Raw genomic sequence first — 18750 nt, 5'->3', positions numbered from 1 at the left:
TGTGCCGTGTAATGTGCTGATGATGATGTCATGTGTGTGCCGTGTAATGTGCTGATGATGATGTCATGTGTGTGCCGTGTAATGTGCTGATAATGATGTCATGTGTGTGCCGTGTAATGTGCTGATAATGATGTCATGTGTGTGCCGTGTAATGTGCTGATAATGATGTCATGTGTGTGCCGTGTAATGTGCTGATGATGATGTCATGTGTGTGCCGTGTAATGTGCTGATAATGATGTCATGTGTGTGTCGTGTAATGTGCTGATGATGATGTCGTGTGTGCCGTGTAATGTGCTGATAATGATGTCATGTGTGTGCCGTGTAATGTGCTGATGATGATGTCGTGTGTGCCGTGTAATGTGCTGATAATGATGTCATGTGTGTGTCGTGTAATGTGCTGATAATGATGTCATGTGTGTGCTGTGTAATGTGCTTATAATGATGACATGTGTGTGCCGTGTAATGTGCTGATAATGATGTCATGTGTGTGCCGTGTAATGTGCTTATAATGATGACATGTGTGTGCCGTGTAATGTGCTGATAATGATGTCATGTGTGTGCCGTGTAATGTGCTGATAATGTCATGTGTGTGCCGTGTAATGTGCTGTTGATGATGTCATGTGTGTGTGCCGTGTAATGTGCTGATAATGATGTCATGCGTGTGCCGTGTAATGTGCTGATGATGATGTCATGTGTGTGCCGTGTAATGTGCTGATAATGATGTCATGTGTGTGCCGTGTAATGTGCTGATAATGATGTCATGTGTGTGTCGTGTAATGTGCTGATAATGATGTCATGTGTGTGCCGTGTAATGTGCTGATAATGATGTCATGTGTGTGCCGTGTAATGTGCTGATAATGATGTCATGCGTGTGCCGTGTAATGTGCTGATGATGATGTCATGTGTGTGCCGTGTAATGTGCTGATAATGATGTCATGTGTGTGCCGTGTAATGTGCTGATAATGATGTCATGTGTGTGTCGTGTAATGTGCTGATAATGATGTCATGTGTGTGCCGTGTAATGTGCTGATAATGATGTCATGTGTGTGCCGTGTAATGTGCTGATAATGATGTCGTGTGTGCAGTGTAATGTGCTGATAATGATGTCATGTGTGTGCCGTGTAATGTGCTGATAATGATGTCATGTGTGTGCCGTGTAATGTGCTGATAATGATGTCATGTGTGTGCCGTGTAATGTGCTGATAATGATGTCGTGTGTGCAGTGTAATGTGCTGATAATGATGTCATGTGTGTGCCGTGTAATGTGCTGATGATGATGTCATGTGTGTGCCGTGTAATGTGCTGATGATGATGTCATGTGTGTGCCGTGTAATGTGCTGTTGATGATGTCATGTGTGTGTGCCGTGTAATGTGCTGATGATGATGTCATGTGTGTGCCGTGTAATGTGCTGATAATGTCATGTGTGTGTGCCGTGTAATGTGCTGATAATGATGTCATGTGTGTGCCGTGTAATGTGCTGATAATGTCATGTGTGTGCCGTGTAATGTGCTGATGATGATGATGTCATGTGTGTGCCGTGTAATGTGCTGATAATGATGTCATGTGTGTGCCGTGTAATGTGCTGATAATGTCATGTGTGTGTGCCGTGTAATGTGCTGATGATGATGATGTCATGTGTGTGCCGTGTAATGTGCTGATAATGATGTCATGTGTGTGCCGTGTAATGTGCTGATAATGTCATGTGTGTGCCGTGTAATGTGCTGATGATGATGATGTCATGTGTGTGCCGTGTAATGTGCTGATGATGATGATGTCATGTGTGTGCCGTGTAATGTGCTGATGATGATGATGTCATGTGTGTGCCGTGTAATGTGCTGATGATGATGATGTCATGTGTGTGCCGTGTAATGTGCTGATGATGATGATGTCATGTGTGTGCCGTGTAATGTGCTGATGATGATGATGTCATGTGTGTGCCGTGTAATGTGCTGATGATGATGATGTCATGTGTGTGCCGTGTAATGTGCTGATAATGATGTCATGTGTGTGCCGTGTAATGTGCTGATAATGATGTCATGTGTGTGCCGTGTAATGTGCTTATAATGATGTCATGTGTGTGCCGTGTAATGTGCTGATAATGATGTCATGTGTGTGCCGTGTAATGTGCTGATGATGTCATGTGTGTGTGCCGTGTAATGTGCTGATAATGATGTCATGTGTGTGCCGTGTAATGTGCTGATGATGTCATGTGTGTGTAATGTGCTGATAATGATGTCATGTGTGTGCCGTGTAATGTGCTGATAATGATGTCATGTGTGTGCCGTGTAATGTGCTGATAATGATGTCATGTGTGTGCCGTGTAATGTGCTGATAATGATGTCATGTGTGTGCCGTGTAATGTGCTGATAATGATGTCATGTGTGTGCCGTGTAATGTGCTGATAATGATGTCATGTGTGTGCCGTGTAATGTGCTGATGATGTCATGTGTGTGTGCCGTGTAATGTGCTGATAATGATGTCATGTGTGTGCCGTGTAATGTGCTGATGATGTCATGTGTGTGTAATGTGCTGATAATGATGTCATGTGTGTGTAATGTGCTGATAATGATGTCATGTGTGTGCTGTGTAATGTGCTGATAATGATGTCATGTGTGTGTGCCGTGTAATGTGTTGATAATGATGTCATGTGTGTGCCGTGTAATGTGCTGATGATGTCATGTGTGTGTGCCGTGTAATGTGCTGATAATGATGTCGTGTGTGTGCCGTGTAATGTGCTGATGATGTCATGTGTGTGTAATGTGCTGATAATGATGTCATGTGTGTGTAATGTGCTGATAATGATGTCATGTGTGTGTAATGTGCTGATAATGATGTCATGTGTGTGTAATGTGCTGATGATGATGTCATGTGTGTGCCGTGTAATGTGCTGATGATGTCATGTGTGTGTAATGTGCTGATAATGATGTCATGTGTGTGTAATGTGCTGATAATGATGTCATGTGTGTGTAATGTGCTGATAATGATGTCATGTGTGTGTAATGTGCTGATAATGATGTCATGTGTGTGTAATGTGCTGATGATGATGTCATGTGTGTGTAATGTGCTGATAATGATGTCATGTGTGCACATGCTCTCATATCTGGCTCTGCTATTTAGGTACGTCTGGCCAACACCAAGACCAGCAAGTCCTCCACCATCTATGGCACCGAGTCCTTCGTGGTGTCCCTGACCTCCAAGTGAGTGATCTTTCCTTCTACTTCCTGCATATTTCCTCTGGTCTCCACTCCTCTCCTCTCTGCCATCTTTTCCCTCATTCACCCCTCTCTATTCATTTCCCTCTTCTCTCTGTTCCCTCTTATTTCTCCTCCACCATTCATATTCATTCTTATTTTCTCTCCTCCGCTTCACCTTTTCCTGCTCCTCCCTCTCCTCTCCTCTCTTCCTGCTCCTCCCTCTCCTCTCTCTTCCTGCTCCTCCCTCTCCTCTCTTCCTGCTCCTCCCTCTCCTCTCCTCTCTGCCATCTATTCCCTCATTCACCCCCTCTCTATTCATTTCCCTCTTCTCTCTGTTCCCTCTTATTTCTCCTCCACCATTCATATTCATTCTTATTTTCTCTCCTCCGCTTCACCTTTTCCTGCTCCTCCCTCTCCTCTCCTCTCTTCCTGCTCCTCCCTCTCCTCTCTCTTCCTGCTCCTCCCTCTCCTCTCTTCCTGCTCCCTCCTCCCTCTCCTCTCTGCCATCTATTCCCTCATTCACCCCCTCTCTATTCATTTCCCTCTTCTCTCTGTTCCCTCTTATTTCTCCTCCACCATTCATATTCATTCTTATTTTCTCTCCTCCGCTTCACCTTTTCCTGCTCCTCCCTCTCCTCTCCTCTCTTCCTGCTCCTCCCTCTCCTCTCTCTTCCTGCTCCTCCCTCTCCTTTCTCTTCCTGCTCCTCCCTCTCCTCTCTCTTCCTGCTCCCTCCTCCCTCTCCTCTCTGCCATCTATTCCCTCATTCATCCCCTCTCTATTCATTTCCCTCTTCTCTCTGTTCCCTCTTATTTCTCCTCCACCATTTATATTCATTCTTATTTTCTCTCCTCCGCTTCACCTTTTCCTGCTCCTCCCTCTCCTCTCCTCTCTTCCTGCTCCTCCCTCTCCTCTCTCTTCCTGCTCCTCCCTCTCCTCTCCTCTCTTCCTGCTCCTCCCTCTCCTCTCTCTTCCTGCTCCTCCCTCTCCTCTCTTCCTGCTCCTCCCTCTCCTCTCCTCTCTTCCTGCTCCTCCCTCTCCTCTCCTCTCTTCCTGCTCCTCCCTCTCCTCTCTCTTCCTGCTCCTCCCTCTCCTCTCTCTTCCTGCTCCTCCCTCTCCTCTCCTCTCTTCCTGCTCCTCCCTCTACTCTCCTCACTCTTCCTGCTCCTCCCTCTCCTTTCTCTTCCTGCTCCTCCCTCTCCTCTCTCTTCCTGCTCCTCCCTCTCCTCTCTCTTCCTGCTCCTCCCTCTCCTCTCTTCCTGCTCCTCCCTCTCCTCTCTTCTCTGCCATCTTTTCCCTCATTCACCCCCTCTCTATTCATTTTCCTCTTCTCTCTGTTCCCTCTTATTTCTCCTCCACCATTCATATTCATTCTTATTTTCTCTCCTCCGCTTCACCTTTTCCTGCTCCTCCCTCTCCTCTCCTCTCTTCCTGCTCCTCCCTCTACTCTCCTCTCTCTTCCTGCTCCTCCCTCTCCTCTCTCTTCCTGCTCCTCCCTCTCCTCTCTTCCTGTTCCTCCCTCTCCTCTCTCTTCCTGCTCCTCCCTCTCCTTTCTCTTCCTGCTCCTCCCTCTCCTCTCTTCTCTTCCTGCTCCTCCCTCTCCTTTCTCTTCCTGCTCCTCCCTCTCCTCTCTCTTCCTGCTCCCTCCTCTCCTCTCCTCTCTTCCTGCTCCTCCCTCTCCTTTCTCTTCCTGCTCCTCCCTCTCCTTTCTCTTCCTGCTCCTCCCTCTCCTTTCTCTTCCTGCTCCTCCCTCTCCTTTCTCTTCCTGCTCCTCCCTCTCCTCTCTCTTCCTGCTCCTCCCTCTCCTCTCTCTTCCTGCTCCTCCCTCTCCTCTCCTCCTGCTCCTCCCTCTCCTCTCTCTTCCTGCTCCTCCCTCTCCTTTCTCTTCCTGCTCCTCCCTCTCCTTTCTCTTCCTGCTCCCTCCTCTCCTCTCTCTTCCTGCTCCTCCCCCTCCTCTCTCTTCCTGCTCCCTCCTCTCCTCTCTCTTCTTGCTCCCTCCTCTCCTCTCTCTTCCTGCTCCCTCCTCTCCTCTCTCTTCCTGCTCCTCCCTCTCCTCTCTCTTCCTGCTCCTCCCTCTCCTCTTTTCCTGCTCCTCCCTCTCCTCTCTCTTCCTGCTCCTCCCTCTCCTCTCTCTTCCTGCTCCTCCCTCTCCTCTCTCTTCCTGCTCCTCCCTCTCCTCTCTCCACCTGCTCCTCCCTCTCCTCTCTCTTTCTGTTCCTCCCTCTCCTCTCCTTTCTCTTCCTGCTCCTCCCTCTCCTCTCTCTTCCTGCTCCTCCCTCTCCTCTCTCTTCCTGCTCCTCCCTCTCCTTTCTCTTCCTGCTCCTCCCTCTCCTCTCTCTTCCTGCTCCCTCCTCCCTCTCCTCTCTGCCATCTATTCCCTCATTCACCCCCTCTCTATTCATTTCCCTCTTCTCTCTGTTCCCTCTTATTTCTCCTCCACCATTCATATTCATTCTTATTTTCTCTCCTCCGCTTCACCTTTTCCTGCTCCTCCCTCTCCTCTCCTCTCTTCCTGCTCCTCCCTCTCCTCTCTCTTCCTGCTCCTCCCTCTCCTCTCCTCTCTTCCTGCTCCTCCCTCTCCTCTCTCTTCCTGCTCCTCCCTCTCCTCTCTTCCTGCTCCTCCCTCTCCTCTCCTCTCTTCCTGCTCCTCCCTCTCCTCTCCTCTCTTCCTGCTCCTCCCTCTCCTCTCTCTTCCTGCTCCTCCCTCTCCTCTCTCTTCCTGCTCCTCCCTCTCCTCTCCTCTCTTCCTGCTCCTCCCTCTACTCTCCTCACTCTTCCTGCTCCTCCCTCTCCTTTCTCTTCCTGCTCCTCCCTCTCCTCTCTCTTCCTGCTCCTCCCTCTCCTCTCTCTTCCTGCTCCTCCCTCTCCTCTCTTCCTGCTCCTCCCTCTCCTCTCTTCTCTGCCATCTTTTCCCTCATTCACCCCCTCTCTATTCATTTTCCTCTTCTCTCTGTTCCCTCTTATTTCTCCTCCACCATTCATATTCATTCTTATTTTCTCTCCTCCGCTTCACCTTTTCCTGCTCCTCCCTCTCCTCTCCTCTCTTCCTGCTCCTCCCTCTACTCTCCTCTCTCTTCCTGCTCCTCCCTCTCCTCTCTCTTCCTGCTCCTCCCTCTCCTCTCTTCCTGTTCCTCCCTCTCCTCTCTCTTCCTGCTCCTCCCTCTCCTTTCTCTTCCTGCTCCTCCCTCTCCTCTCTTCTCTTCCTGCTCCTCCCTCTCCTTTCTCTTCCTGCTCCTCCCTCTCCTCTCTCTTCCTGCTCCCTCCTCTCCTCTCTTCCTGCTCCTCCCTCTCCTTTCTCTTCCTGCTCCTCCCTCTCCTTTCTCTTCCTGCTCCTCCCTCTCCTTTCTCTTCCTGCTCCTCCCTCTCCTTTCTCTTCCTGCTCCTCCCTCTCCTCTCTCTTCCTGCTCCTCCCTCTCCTCTCCTCCTGCTCCTCCCTCTCCTCTCTCTTCCTGCTCCTCCCTCTCCTTTCTCTTCCTGCTCCTCCCTCTCCTTTCTCTTCCTGCTCCCTCCTCTCCTCTCTCTTCCTGCTCCTCCCCCTCCTCTCTCTTCCTGCTCCCTCCTCTCCTCTCTCTTCTTGCTCCCTCCTCTCCTCTCTCTTCCTGCTCCCTCCTCTCCTCTCTCTTCCTGCTCCTCCCTCTCCTCTCTCTTCCTGCTCCTCCCTCTCCTCTTTTCCTGCTCCTCCCTCTCCTCTCTCTTCCTGCTCCTCCCTCTCCTCTCTCTTCCTGCTCCTCCCTCTCCTCTCTCTTCCTGCTCCTCCCTCTCCTCTCTCCACCTGCTCCTCCCTCTCCTCTCTCTTTCTGTTCCTCCCTCTCCTCTCCTCTCTCTTCCTGCTCCTCCCTCTCCTTTCTCTTCCTGCTCCTCTCTCTCCTTTCTCTTCCTGCTCCTCCCCCTCCTCTCTCTTCCTGCTCCCTCCTCTCCTCTCTCTTCCTGCTCCCTCCTCTCCTCTCTCTTCCTGCTCCTCCCTCTCCTCTCTGTTCCTGCTCCTCTCTCTCCTCTCTCTTCCTGCTCCTCCCTCTCCTCTCTCTTCCTGCTCCTCCCTCTCCTCTCTCCACCTGCTCCTCCCTCTCCTCTCTCTTCCTGCTCCTCCCTCTCCTCTCTTCCTGCTCCTCCCTCTCCTCTCTCTTCCTGCTCCTCCCTCTCCTCTCTCTTCCTGCTCCTCCCTCTCCTCCCTGTTCCTGCTCCTCTCTCTCCTCTCTCTTCCTGCTCCTCCCTCTCCTCTCTCTTCCTGCTCCTCCCTCTCCTCTTTTCCTGCTCCTCCCTCTCCTCTCTCCACCTGCTCCTCCCTCTCCTCTCTCTTCCTGCTCCTCCCTCTCCTCTCTCTTCCTGCTCCTCCCTCTCCTCTCTCTTCCTGCTCCTCCCTCTCCTTTCTCTTCCTGCTCCTCCCTCTCCTCTCTCTTCCTGCTCCTCCCTCTCCTCTCTCTTCCTGCTCCTCCCTCTCCTCTCTTCCTGCTCCTCCCTCTCCTCTCTCTTCCTGCTCCTCCCTCTCCTTTCTCTTCCTGCTCCTCCCTCTCCTCTCTCTTCCTGCTCCTCCCTCTCCTTTCTCTTCCTGCTCCTCCCTCTCCTTTCTCTTCCTGCTCCTCCCTCTCCTCTCTCTTCCTGCTCCTCCCTCTCCTCTCTCTTTCTGCTCCTCCCTCTCCTCTCTCTTCCTGCTCCTCCCTCTCCTCTCTCTTCCTGCTCCTCCCTCTCCTCTTTTCCTGCTCCTCCCTCTCCTCTCTTCCTGCTCCTCCCTCTCCTCTCTCTTCCTGCTCCTCCCTCTCCTTTCTCTTCCTGCTCCTCTCTCTCCTTTCTCTTCCTGCTCCTCCCTCTCCTCTCTCTTCCTGCTCCTCCCTCTCCTTTCTCTTCCTGCTCCTCCCTCTCCTTTCTCTTCCTGCTCCTCCCTCTCCTCTCTCTTTCTGCTCCTCCCTCTCCTCTCTCTTCCTGCTCCTCCCTCTCCTCTCTCTTCCTGCTCCTCCCTCTCCTCTCTCTTTCTGCTCCTCCCTCTCCTCTCTCTTCCTGCTCCTCCCTCTCCTCTCTCTTCCTGCTCCTCCCTCTCCTCTCTCTTCCTGCTCCTCCCTCTCCTCTTTCCTTCTGGCTCCACCCTCATCTCTCCCCACCCCACCCCACCTCCATGTTGCCTCTTATCTCTCCGCCTTCTGTCCTCTCTTAGTGTTTCAGGGAAAGGGATTTTGTCCGGACATGCAGACGGAACTGTTGTCCGCTATTTTTTTGATGAAGAGGGCTCTGGAGAATCTCAGGTGAGTCTCCTGTTATATTGGCAGTCCGTGTGTGTGTGTGTGTCGGCCCCACTATATACCTGTGTGCCGTGTTACAGGGGAAGCTGCTCACCCACCCGTGCCCACCTTATGCCCTGGCATGGGCCTCTAACAGCATTGTGGTTGGAGGATGTGACAAGAAGCTAGTGGCCTATGGAAAAGAAGGTCAGATCATCCAAACCTTCGACTACAGCCGGGATCCCATGGAAAAGGAGCTGACGGCAGCAGTGACCAGTCCCAGTGGCCAGTCCGTGGTGATTGGCAGCTATGACAGGTGAGTCCATGGGGGGGGGCATGATGGCGTCTGTGGTGTGTGGCAGCCATGACAGGTGAGTCTATGGGGGGCGTCTGTGGTGCGTGGCAGTCATGACAGGTGAGTCTATGGGGGGCGTCTGTGGTGCGTGGCAGCCATGACAGGTGAGTCTATGGGGGGCATCTGTGGTGTGTGGCAGCCATGACAGGTGAGTCTATGGGGGGCGTCTGTGGTGCGTGGCAGCCATGACAGGTGAGTCTATGGGGGGGCCTCTGTGGTGTGTGGCAGCCATGACAGGTGAGTCTATGGGGGGCATCTGTGGTGTGTGGCAGCCATGACAGGTGAGTCTATGGGGGGCACCTGTGGTGTGTGGCAGCCATGACAGGTGAGTCTATGGGGGGCGTCTGTGGTGCGTGGCAGCCATGACAGGTGAGTCTATGGGGGGGCCTCTGTGGTGTGTGGCAGCCATGACAGGTGAGTCTATGGGGGGCGTCTGTGGTGTGTGGCAGCCATGACAGGTGAGTCTATGGGGGGGCCTCTGTGGTGCGTGGCAGCCATGACAGGTGAGTCTATGGGGGGGCCTCTGTGGTGTGTGGCAGCCATGACAGGTGAGTCTATGGGGGGCGTCTGTGGTGTGTGGCAGCCATGACAGGTGAGTCTATGGGGGGCGTCTGTGGTGTGTGGCAGCCATGACAGGTGAGTCTATGGGGGGCGTCTGTGGTGCGTGGCAGCCATGACAGGTGAGTCTATGGGGGGCGTCTGTGGTGCATGGCAGCCATGGCAGGTGAGTCTATGGGGGGGCCTCTGTGGTGCGTGGCAGCCATGACAGGTGAGTCTATGGGGGGCCTCTGTGGTGCGTGGCAGACATGACAGGTGAGTCTATGGGGGGGCCTCTGTGGTGCGTGGCAGCCATGACAGGTGAGTCTATGGGGGGCGTCTGTGGCGTGTGGCAGCCATGACAGGTGAGTCTATGGGGGGCGTCTGTGGTGTGTGGCAGCCATGACAGGTGAGTCTATGGGGAGCCTCTGTGGTGCATGGCAGCCATGACAGGTGAGTCTATGGGGGGGCCTCTGTGGTGCGTGGCAGCCATGACAGGTGAGTCTATGGGGGGGCGTCTGTGGTATGTGGCAGCCATGACACGTGGATCCACCATAAAAAGTTCTGAATGTTCTCACTGTTACACCCTCAGGCTCAGAGTCCTGAATTGGAGTCCACACAGTGGATTGTGGGAAGAACCAACAACCAAAGACATTCCGAACCTGTACACCATCACTGCTCTGGCCTGGAAGAGGGACGGATCCCGGCTTTGTGCGGTGAGTGGGCTTCTCTCACTGTTCTACTGCAAGGGGCTTATGGGTAAATGCTTACAGACCCCCAAGTAACCCTGAGGGATGATCAAGTCATGGTCAGAGGTTACACTCAGTCTCAGATTCGCACCTGAGGATGGAGGTGACCATTGTAACGCACAGTACGTAACCGCGTGTACGGAGGCTTCAGGGGTTATGTTTAGGGATAAGTGTACGGAGGCTGCGGGGGTTATGTTTAGGGATAAGCGTGTGTACGGAGGCTGCGGGGGTTAGGTTTAGGGATTAGCACGTGTACGGAGGCTGCGGGGGTTAGGTTTAGGGATAAGCGTGTGTACGGAGGCTGCAGGGGTTAGGTTTAGGGATAAGTGTACGGAGGCTGCGGGGGTTAGGTTTAGGGATAAGCGCGTGTACGGAGGCTGCGGGGGTTAGGTTTAGGGATAAGTGTACGGAGGCTGCGGGGGTTAGGTTTAGGGATAAGCATGTGTACGGAGGCTGCAGGGGTTAGGTTTAGGGATAAGTGTACGGAGGCTGCGGGGGTTAGGTTTAGGGATAAGCGCGTGTACGGAGGCTGCGGGAGTTAGGTTTAGGGATAAGTGTACGGAGACTGCAGGGGTTAGGTTTAGGGATAAGCGCGTGTACGGAGGCTGCGGGAGTTAGGTTTAGGGATAAGTGTACGGACGCTGCGGGGGTTAGGTTTAGGGAGAAGTGTACGGAGGCTGCAGGGGTTAGGTTTAGGGAGAAGTGTACGGAGGCTGCAGGGGTTAGGTTTAGGGATAAGTGTACGGAGGCTGCGGGGGTTAGGTTTAGGGATAAGTGTACGGAGGCTGCGGGGGTTATGTTTAGGGATAAGCGCGTGTATGGAGGCTGCGGGGGTTAGGTGTAGGGATAAGCGCGTGTACGGAGGCTGCGGGGGTTAGGTTTAGGGATAAGCATGTGTACGGAGGCTGCGGGGGTTAGGTTTAGGGATAAGCGCGTGTACGGAGGCTGCGGGGGTTAGGTTTAGGGATAAGTGTACGGAGGCTGCGGGGGTTAGGTTTAGGGATAAGCGCGTGTACGGAGGCTGCGGGAGTTAGGTTTAGGGATAAGTGTACGGAGACTGCAGGGGTTAGGTTTAGGGATAAGCGCGTGTACGGAGGCTGCGGGAGTTAGGTTTAGGGATAAGTGTACGGACGCTGCGGGGGTTAGGTTTAGGGAGAAGTGTACGGAGGCTGCAGGGGTTAGGTTTAGGGAGAAGTGTACGGAGGCTGCAGGGGTTAGGTTTAGGGATAAGTGTACGGAGGCTGCGGGGGTTAGGTTTAGGGATAAGTGTACGGAGGCTGCGGGGGTTATGTTTAGGGATAAGCGCGTGTATGGAGGCTGCGGGGGTTAGGTGTAGGGATAAGCGCGTGTACGGAGGCTGCGGGGGTTAGGTTTAGGGATAAGCATGTGTACGGAGGCTGCGGGGGTTAGGTTTAGGGATAAGCGCGTGTACGGAGGCTGCGGGGGTTAGGTTTAGGGATAAGTGTACGGAGGCTGCGGGGGTTAAGTTTAGGGATAAGCGCGTGTACGGAGGCTGCGGGGGTTAGGTTTAGGGATAAGTGTACGGAGGCTGCGGGGGTTAGGTTTAAGGATAAGCACGTGTACGGAGGCTGCGGGGGTTAGGTGTAGGGATAAGTGTACGGAGGCTGCGGGAGTTAGGTTTAGGGATAAGCACGTGTATGGAGGCTGCGGGGGTTAGGTGTAGAGATAAGCGCGTGTACGGAGGCTGCGGGGGTTAGGTTTAGGGATAAGCGCGTGTACGGAGGCTGCGGGGGTTAGGTTTAGGGATAAGCGCGTGTACGGAGGCTGCGGGGGTTAGGTTTAGGGATAAGCGCATGTACGGAGGCTGCGCAGGTTAGGTTTAGGGATAAGCGCGTGTACGGAGGCTGCGGGGGTTAGGTTTAGGGATAAGCGTGTGTACGGAGGCTGCGGGGGTTAGGTTTAGGGATAAGCGCGTGTACGGAGGCTGCGGGGGTTAGGTTTAGGGATAAGCGCATGTACGGAGGCTGCGCAGGTTAGGTTTAGGGATAAGCGCGTGTACGGAGGCTGCGGGGGTTAGGTTTGGGGATAAGCGCGTGTACGGAGGCTGCGGGAGTTAGGTTTAGGGATAAGCGCGTGTACGGAGGCTGCGGGGGTTAGGTTTAGGGATAAGCGCATGTACGGAGGCTGCGGGGGTTAGGTTTAGGGATAAGCGCATGTACGGAGGCTGCGCAGGTTAGGTTTAGGGATAAGCACGTGTACGGAGGCTGCGGAGGTTAGGTTTAGGGATAAGCACGTGTATGGAGGCTGCGGAGGTTAGGTTTAGGGAGAAGTGTACGGAGGCTGCGGGGGTTAGGTTTAGGGATAAGTGTACGGAGGCTGGGGGGGTTAGGTTTAGGGATAAGCACGTGTACGGAGGATGCGGGGGTTAGGTTTAGGGATAAGCGCGTGTACGGAGGCTGCGGGGGTTAGGTTTAGGGATAAGCGCATGTACGGAGGCTGCGGGGGTTAGGTTTAGGGATAAGCGCATGTACGGAGGCTGCGCAGGTTAGGTTTAGGGATAAGGGCGTGTATGGAGGCTGCGGGGGTTAGGTTTATGGATAAGTGCGTGTACGGAGGCTGCGGGGGTTAGGTTTAGGGATAAGTGTACGGAGGCTGCGGGGGTTAGGTTTAGGGATAAGCGCGTGTACGGAGGCTGCGGGGGTTAGGTTTAGGGATAAGCGCATGTACGGAGGCTGTGCAGGTTAGGTTTAGGGATAAGGGAGTGTATGGAGGCTGCAGGGGTTAGGTTTATGGATAAGTGTGTGTACGGAGGCTGCGGGGGTTAGGTTTAGGGAGAAGTGTACGGAGGCTGCGGGGGTTAGGTTTAGGGATAAGTGTACGGAGGCTGCGGGGGTTAGGTTTAGGGATAAGCCCTCGTACAGAGGCTGCGGGGGTTAGGTTTAGGGATAAGTGTACGGAGGCTGCGGGGGTTAAGTTTAGAGATAAGCGCGTGTACGGAGGCTGCGGGGGTTAGGTTTAGGGATAAGCGCGTGTACGGAGGCTGCGGGGGTTAGGTTTAGGGATAAGCGCGTGTACGGAGGCTGCGGGGGTTAGGTTTAGGGATAAGCATGTGTACGGAGGCTGCGGGGGTTAGGTTTAGGGATAAGCGCGTGTACTGAGGCTGCGGGGGTTAGGTTTAGGGATAAGCACGTGTATGGAGGCTGCGGAGGTTAGGTTTAGGGATAAGCGCGTGTACGGAGGCTGCGGTGGTTAGGTTTAGGGATAAGCGCGTGTATGGAGGCTGCGGAGGTTAGGTTTAGGGATAAGCGCGTGTACGGAGGCTGCGGGGGTTAGGTTTAGGGATAAGCGCGTGTACGGAGGCTGCGGGGGTTAGGTTTAGGGATAAGCGTGTGTACGGAGGCTGCAGGGGTTAGGTTTAGGGAGAAGTGTACGGACTCTGCGGGGGTTAGGTTTAGGGAGAAGTGTACGGAGGCTGCGGGGGTTAGGTTTAGGGATAAGCGCGTGTACGGAGGCTGCGGGGGTTAGGTTTAGGGAGAAGTGTACGGAGGCTGCGGGGGTTAGGTTTAGGGATAAGCGCGTGTACGGAGGCTGCGGGGGTTAGGTTTAGGGAGAAGTGTACGGAGGCTGCAGGGGTTAGGTTTAGGGAGAAGTGTACGGAGGCTGCGGGGGTTAGGTTTAGGGATAAGTGTACGGAGGCTGCGGGGGTTAGGTTTAGGGATAAGCCCGTGTATGGAGGCTGCGGGGGTTAGGTTTAGGGATAAGTGTACGGAGGCTGCGGGGGTTAAGTTTAGGGATAAGCCCGTGTACGGAGGCTGCGGGGGTTAAGTTTAGGTATAAGCGCGTGTACGGAGGCTGCGGGGGTTAAGTTTAGGGATAAGTGTACGGAGGCTGCGGGGGTTAGGTTTAGGGAGAAGTGTACGGAGGCTGCGGGGGTTAGGTTTAGGGATCAGTGTACGGAGGCTGCGGGGGTTAGGTTTAGGGATAAGCGCGTGTACGGAGGCTGCGGGGGTTAGGTTTAGGGATAAGTGTACGGAGGCTGCGGGGGTTAGGTTTAGGGAGAAGTGTACGGAGGCTGCGGGGGTTAGGTTTAGGGAGAAGTGTACGGAGGCTGCGGGGGTTAGGTTTAGGGAGAAGTGTACGGAGGCTGCGGGGGTTAGGTTTAGGGATAAGCGCGTGTACGGAGGCTGCGGGGGGTTAGGTTTAGGGATAAGTGTACGGAGGCTGCGGGGGTTAGGTTTAGGGAGAAGTGTACGGAGGCTGCGGGGGTTAGGTTTAGGGAGAAGTGTACGGAGGCTGCGGGGGTTAGGTTTAGGGAGAAGTGTACGGAGGCTGCGGGGGTTAGGTTTAGGGATAAGCGCGTGTACGGAGGCTGCGGGGGGTTAGGTTTAGGGATAAGTGTACGGAGGCTGCGGGGGTTAGGTTTAGGGATAAGCACGTGTACGGAGGCTGCGGGGGTTAGGTTTAGGGATTAGTGTACGGAGGCTGCGGGGGTTAGGTTTAGGGAGAAGTGTACGGAGGCTGCGGGGGTTAGGTTTAGGGATAAGCGCGTGTACGGAGGCTGCGGGGGGTTAGGTTTAGGGATAAGTGTACGGAGGCTGCGGGGGTTAGGTTTAGGGATAAGCACGTGTACGGAGGCTGCGGGGGTTAGGTTTAGGGATTAGTGTACGGAGGCTGCGGGGGTTAGGTTTAGGGAGAAGTGTACGGAGGCTGCGGGGGTTAGGTTTAGGGATCAGTGTACGGAGGCTGCGGGGGTTAGGTTTAGGGATAAGCGCGTGTACGGAGGCTGCGGGGGTTAGGTTTAGGGATAAGCACGTGTACGGAGGCTGCGGGGGGTTAGGTTTAGGGATAAGTGTACGGAGGCTGCGGGGGTTAGGTTTAGGGAGAAGTGTACGGAGGCTGCGGGGGTTAGGTTTAGGGAGAAGTGTACGGAGGCTGCGGGGGTTAGGTTTAGGGAGAAGTGTACGGAGGCTGCGGGGGTTAGGTTTAGGGAGAAGTGTACGGAGGCTGCGGGGGTTAGGTTTAGGGATAAGCGCGTGTACGGAGGCTGCGGGGGGTTAGGTTTAGGGATAAGTGTACGGAGGCTGCGGGGGTTAGGTTTAGGGATAAGCGCGTGTACGGAGGCTGCGGGGGGTTAGGTTTAGGGAGAAGTGTACGGAGGCTGCGGGGGGTTAGGTTTAGGGATAAGTGTACGGAGGCTGCGGGGGGTTAGGTTTAGGGATAAGTGTACGGAGGCTGCGGGGGGTTAGGTTTAGGGATAAGTGTACGGAGGCTGCGGGGGTTAGGTTTAGGGAGAAGTGTACGGAGGCTGCGGGGGTTAGGTTTAGGGATAAGCGCGTGTACGGAGGCTGCGGGGGTTAGGTTTAGGGAGAAGTGTACGGAGGCTGCGGGGGTTAGGTTTAGGGATAAGCGCGTGTACGGAGGCTGCGGGGGGTTAGGTTTAGGGATAAGTGTACGGAGGCTGCGGGGGTTAGGTTTAGGGATAAGTGTACGGAGGCTGCGGGGGTTAGGTTTAGGGATAAGTGTACGGAGGCTGCGGGGGTTAGGTTTAGGGAGAAGTGTACGGAGGCTGCGGGGGTTAGGTTTAGGGAGAAGTGTACGGAGGCTGCGGGGGTTAGGTTTAGGGATAAGCGCGTGTACGGAGGCTGCGGGGGTTAGGTTTAGGGATAAGCGCGTGTATGGAGGCTGCGGGAGTTAGGTTTAGGGATAAGTGTACGGAGGCTGCGGGGGTTAGGTTTAGGGATAAGCGCATGTACGGAGGCTGCGGGGGTTAGGTTTAGGGATAAGCACGTGTACGGAGGCTGCGGGGGTTAGGTTTAGGGATAAGTGTACGGAGGCTGCGGGGGGATAGGTTTAGGGATAAGCGCGTGTACGGAGGCTGCGGGGGTTAGGTTTAGGGATAAGCGCGTGTACGGAGGCTGCGGGGGTTAGGTTTAGGGAGAAGTGTACGGAGGCTGCGGGGGTTAGGTTTAGGGATAAGCGCGTGTACGGAGGCTGCGGGGGGTTAGGTTTAGGGATAAGTGTACGGAGGCTGCGGGGGTTAGGTTTAGGGATAAGTGTACGGAGGCTGCGGGGGTTAGGTTTAGGGAGAAGTGTACGGAGGCTGCGGGGGTTAGGTTTAGGGATAAGCGCATGTACGGAGGCTGCGGGGGTTAGGTTTAGGGATAAGCACGTGTACGGAGGCTGCGGGGGTTAGGTTTAGGGATAAGCGCGTGTACGGAGGCTGCGGGGGGTTAGGTTTAGGGATAAGCGCGTGTACGGAGGCTGCGGGGGTTAGGTTTAGGGAGAAGTGTACGGAGGCTGCGGGGGTTAGGTTTAGGGATAAGCGCGTGTACGGAGGCTGCGGGGGTTAGGTTTAGGGAGAAGTGTACGGAGGCTGCGGGGGTTAGGTTTAGGGATAAGCGCATGTACGGAGGCTGCGGGGGTTAGGTTTAGGGATAAGCGCGTGTACGGAGGCTGCGGGGGTTAGGTTTAGGGATAAGCGCGTGTACGGAGACTGCGGGGGTTAGGTTTAGGGATAAGCGCATGTACGGAGGCTGCGGGGGTTAGGTTTAGGGATAAGTGTACGGACGCTGCGGGGGTTAGGTTTAGGGATAAGTGTACGGAGGCTGCGGGGGTTAGGTTTAGGGATAAGTGTACGGAGGCTGCGGGGGTTAGGTTTAGGGATAAGCGCGTGTACGGAGGCTGCGGGGGTTAGGTTTAGGGATAAGCGCGTGTACGGAGGCTGCGGGAGTTAGGTTTAGGGATAAGTGTACGGAGGCTGCGGGGGTTAGGTTTAGGGATAAGCGCATGTACGGAGGCTGCGGGGGTTAGGTTTAGGGATAAGCGCATGTACGGAGGCTGCGGGGGTTAGGTTTAGGGATAAGCGCGTGTACGGAGGCTGCGGGGGTTAGGTTTAGGGATAAGCGCGTGTACGGAGGCTGCGGGAGTTAGGTTTAGGGATAAGTGTACGGAGGCTGCGGGGGTTAGGTTTAGGGATAAGCGCATGTACGGAGGCTGCGGGGGTTAGGTTTAGGGATAAGCGCGTGTACGGAGGCTGCGGGGGTTAGGTTTAGGGAGAAGTGTACGGAGGCTGCGGGGGTTAGGTTTAGGGAGAAGTGTACGGAGGCTGCGGGGGTTAGGTTTAGGGATAAGCGCGTGTACGGAGGCTGCGGGGGGTTAGGTTTAGGGATAAGTGTACGGAGGCTGCGGGGGTTAGGTTTAGGGATAAGCGCGTGTACGGAGGCTGCGGGGGGTTAGGTTTAGGGAGAAGTGTACGGAGGCTGCGGGGGTTAGGTTTAGGGAGAAGTGTACGGAGGCTGCGGGGGGTTAGGTTTAGGGATAAGTGTACGGAGGCTGCGGGGGTTAGGTTTAGGGAGAAGTGTACGGAGGCTGCGGGGGTTAGGTTTAGGGAAAAGCGCGTGTACGGAGGCTGCGGGGGTTAGGTTTAGGGAGAAGTGTACGGAGGCTGCGGGGGTTAGGTTTAGGGATAAGCGCGTGTACGGAGGCTGCGGGGGGTTAGGTTTAGGGATAAGTGTACGGAGGCTGCGGGGGTTAGGTTTAGGGATAAGTGTACGGAGGCTGCGGGGGTTAGGTTTAGGGAGAAGTGTACGGAGGCTGCGGGGGTTAGGTTTAGGGATAAGTGTACGGAGGCTGCGGGGGGTTAGGTTTAGGGATAAGCGCGTGTACGGAGGCTGCGGGGGTTAGGTTTAGGGATAAGCGCGTGTACGGAGGCTGCGGGGGTTAGGTTTAGGGAGAAGTGTACGGAGGCTGCGGGGGTTAGGTTTAGGGATAAGCGCGTGTACGGAGGCTGCGGGGGGTTAGGTTTAGGGATAAGTGTACGGAGGCTGCGGGGGTTAGGTTTAGGGATAAGTGTACGGAGGCTGCGGGGGTTAGGTTTAGGGAGAAGTGTACGGAGGCTGCGGGGGTTAGGTTTAGGGATAAGCGCATGTACGGAGGCTGCGGGGGTTAGGTTTAGGGATAAGCACGTGTACGGAGGCTGCGGGGGTTAGGTTTAGGGATAAGCGCGTGTACGGAGGCTGCGGGGGGTTAGGTTTAGGGATAAGCGCGTGTACGGAGGCTGCGGGGGTTAGGTTTAGGGAGAAGTGTACGGAGGCTGCGGGGGTTAGGTTTAGGGATAAGCGCGTGTACGGAGGCTGCGGGGGTTAGGTTTAGGGAGAAGTGTATGGAGGCTGCGGGGGTTAGGTTTAGGGAGAAGTGTACGGAGGCTGCGGGGGTTAGGTTTAGGGATAAGCGCATGTACGGAGGCTGCGGGGGTTAGGTTTAGGGATAAGCGCGTGTACGGAGGCTGCGGGGGTTAGGTTTAGGGATAAGCGCGTGTACGGAGACTGCGGGGGTTAGGTTTAGGGATAAGCGCATGTACGGAGGCTGCGGGGGTTAGGTTTAGGGATAAGCGCGTGTACGGAGGCTGCGGGGGTTAGGTTTAGGGATAAGCGCGTGTACGGAGGCTGCGGGAGTTAGGTTTAGGGATAAGTGTACGGAGGCTGCGGGGGTTAGGTTTAGGGATAAGCGCATGTACGGAGGCTGCGGGGGTTAGGTTTAGGGATAAGCGTGTGTACGGAGGCTGCAGGGGTTAGGTTTAGGGATAAGCGCATGTACGGAGGCTGCGGGGGTTAGGTTTAGGGATAAGCGCATGTACGGAGGCTGCGGGGGTTAGGTTTAGGGATAAGTGCGTGTACGGAGGCTGCGGGGGTTAGGTTTAGGGATAAGCGCATGTACGGAGGCTGCGGGGGTTAGGTTTAGGGATAA

The 18750-nt window shown here is 54.8% G+C and overlaps 1 protein-coding gene across 1 annotated transcript in view; it reads left to right on the top strand.

The window, feature by feature from the left end:
* The window catches only part of IFT172 (intraflagellar transport 172), a 619018-nt gene that overhangs the window by 118725 nt on the left and 481543 nt on the right, over window positions 1-18750 (top strand). Inside the window, exons 6-9 of the mRNA XM_068279802.1 lie at window positions 3119-3198; window positions 8340-8427; window positions 8505-8719; window positions 9888-10011. Of these exons, the coding sequence (XP_068135903.1) occupies window positions 3119-3198; window positions 8340-8427; window positions 8505-8719; window positions 9888-10011 (507 nt within the window). The remainder of the gene's footprint in view (window positions 1-3118; window positions 3199-8339; window positions 8428-8504; window positions 8720-9887; window positions 10012-18750) is intronic.

Source organism: Hyperolius riggenbachi, chromosome 4, assembly GCF_040937935.1.
Source record: "Hyperolius riggenbachi isolate aHypRig1 chromosome 4, aHypRig1.pri, whole genome shotgun sequence".
In the NCBI taxonomy this organism is placed as follows: domain Eukaryota; kingdom Metazoa; phylum Chordata; class Amphibia; order Anura; family Hyperoliidae; genus Hyperolius; species Hyperolius riggenbachi.
Note: the sequence above shows the minus strand (reverse complement) of the source record. Positions and strands in the feature narration are given on the sequence as shown.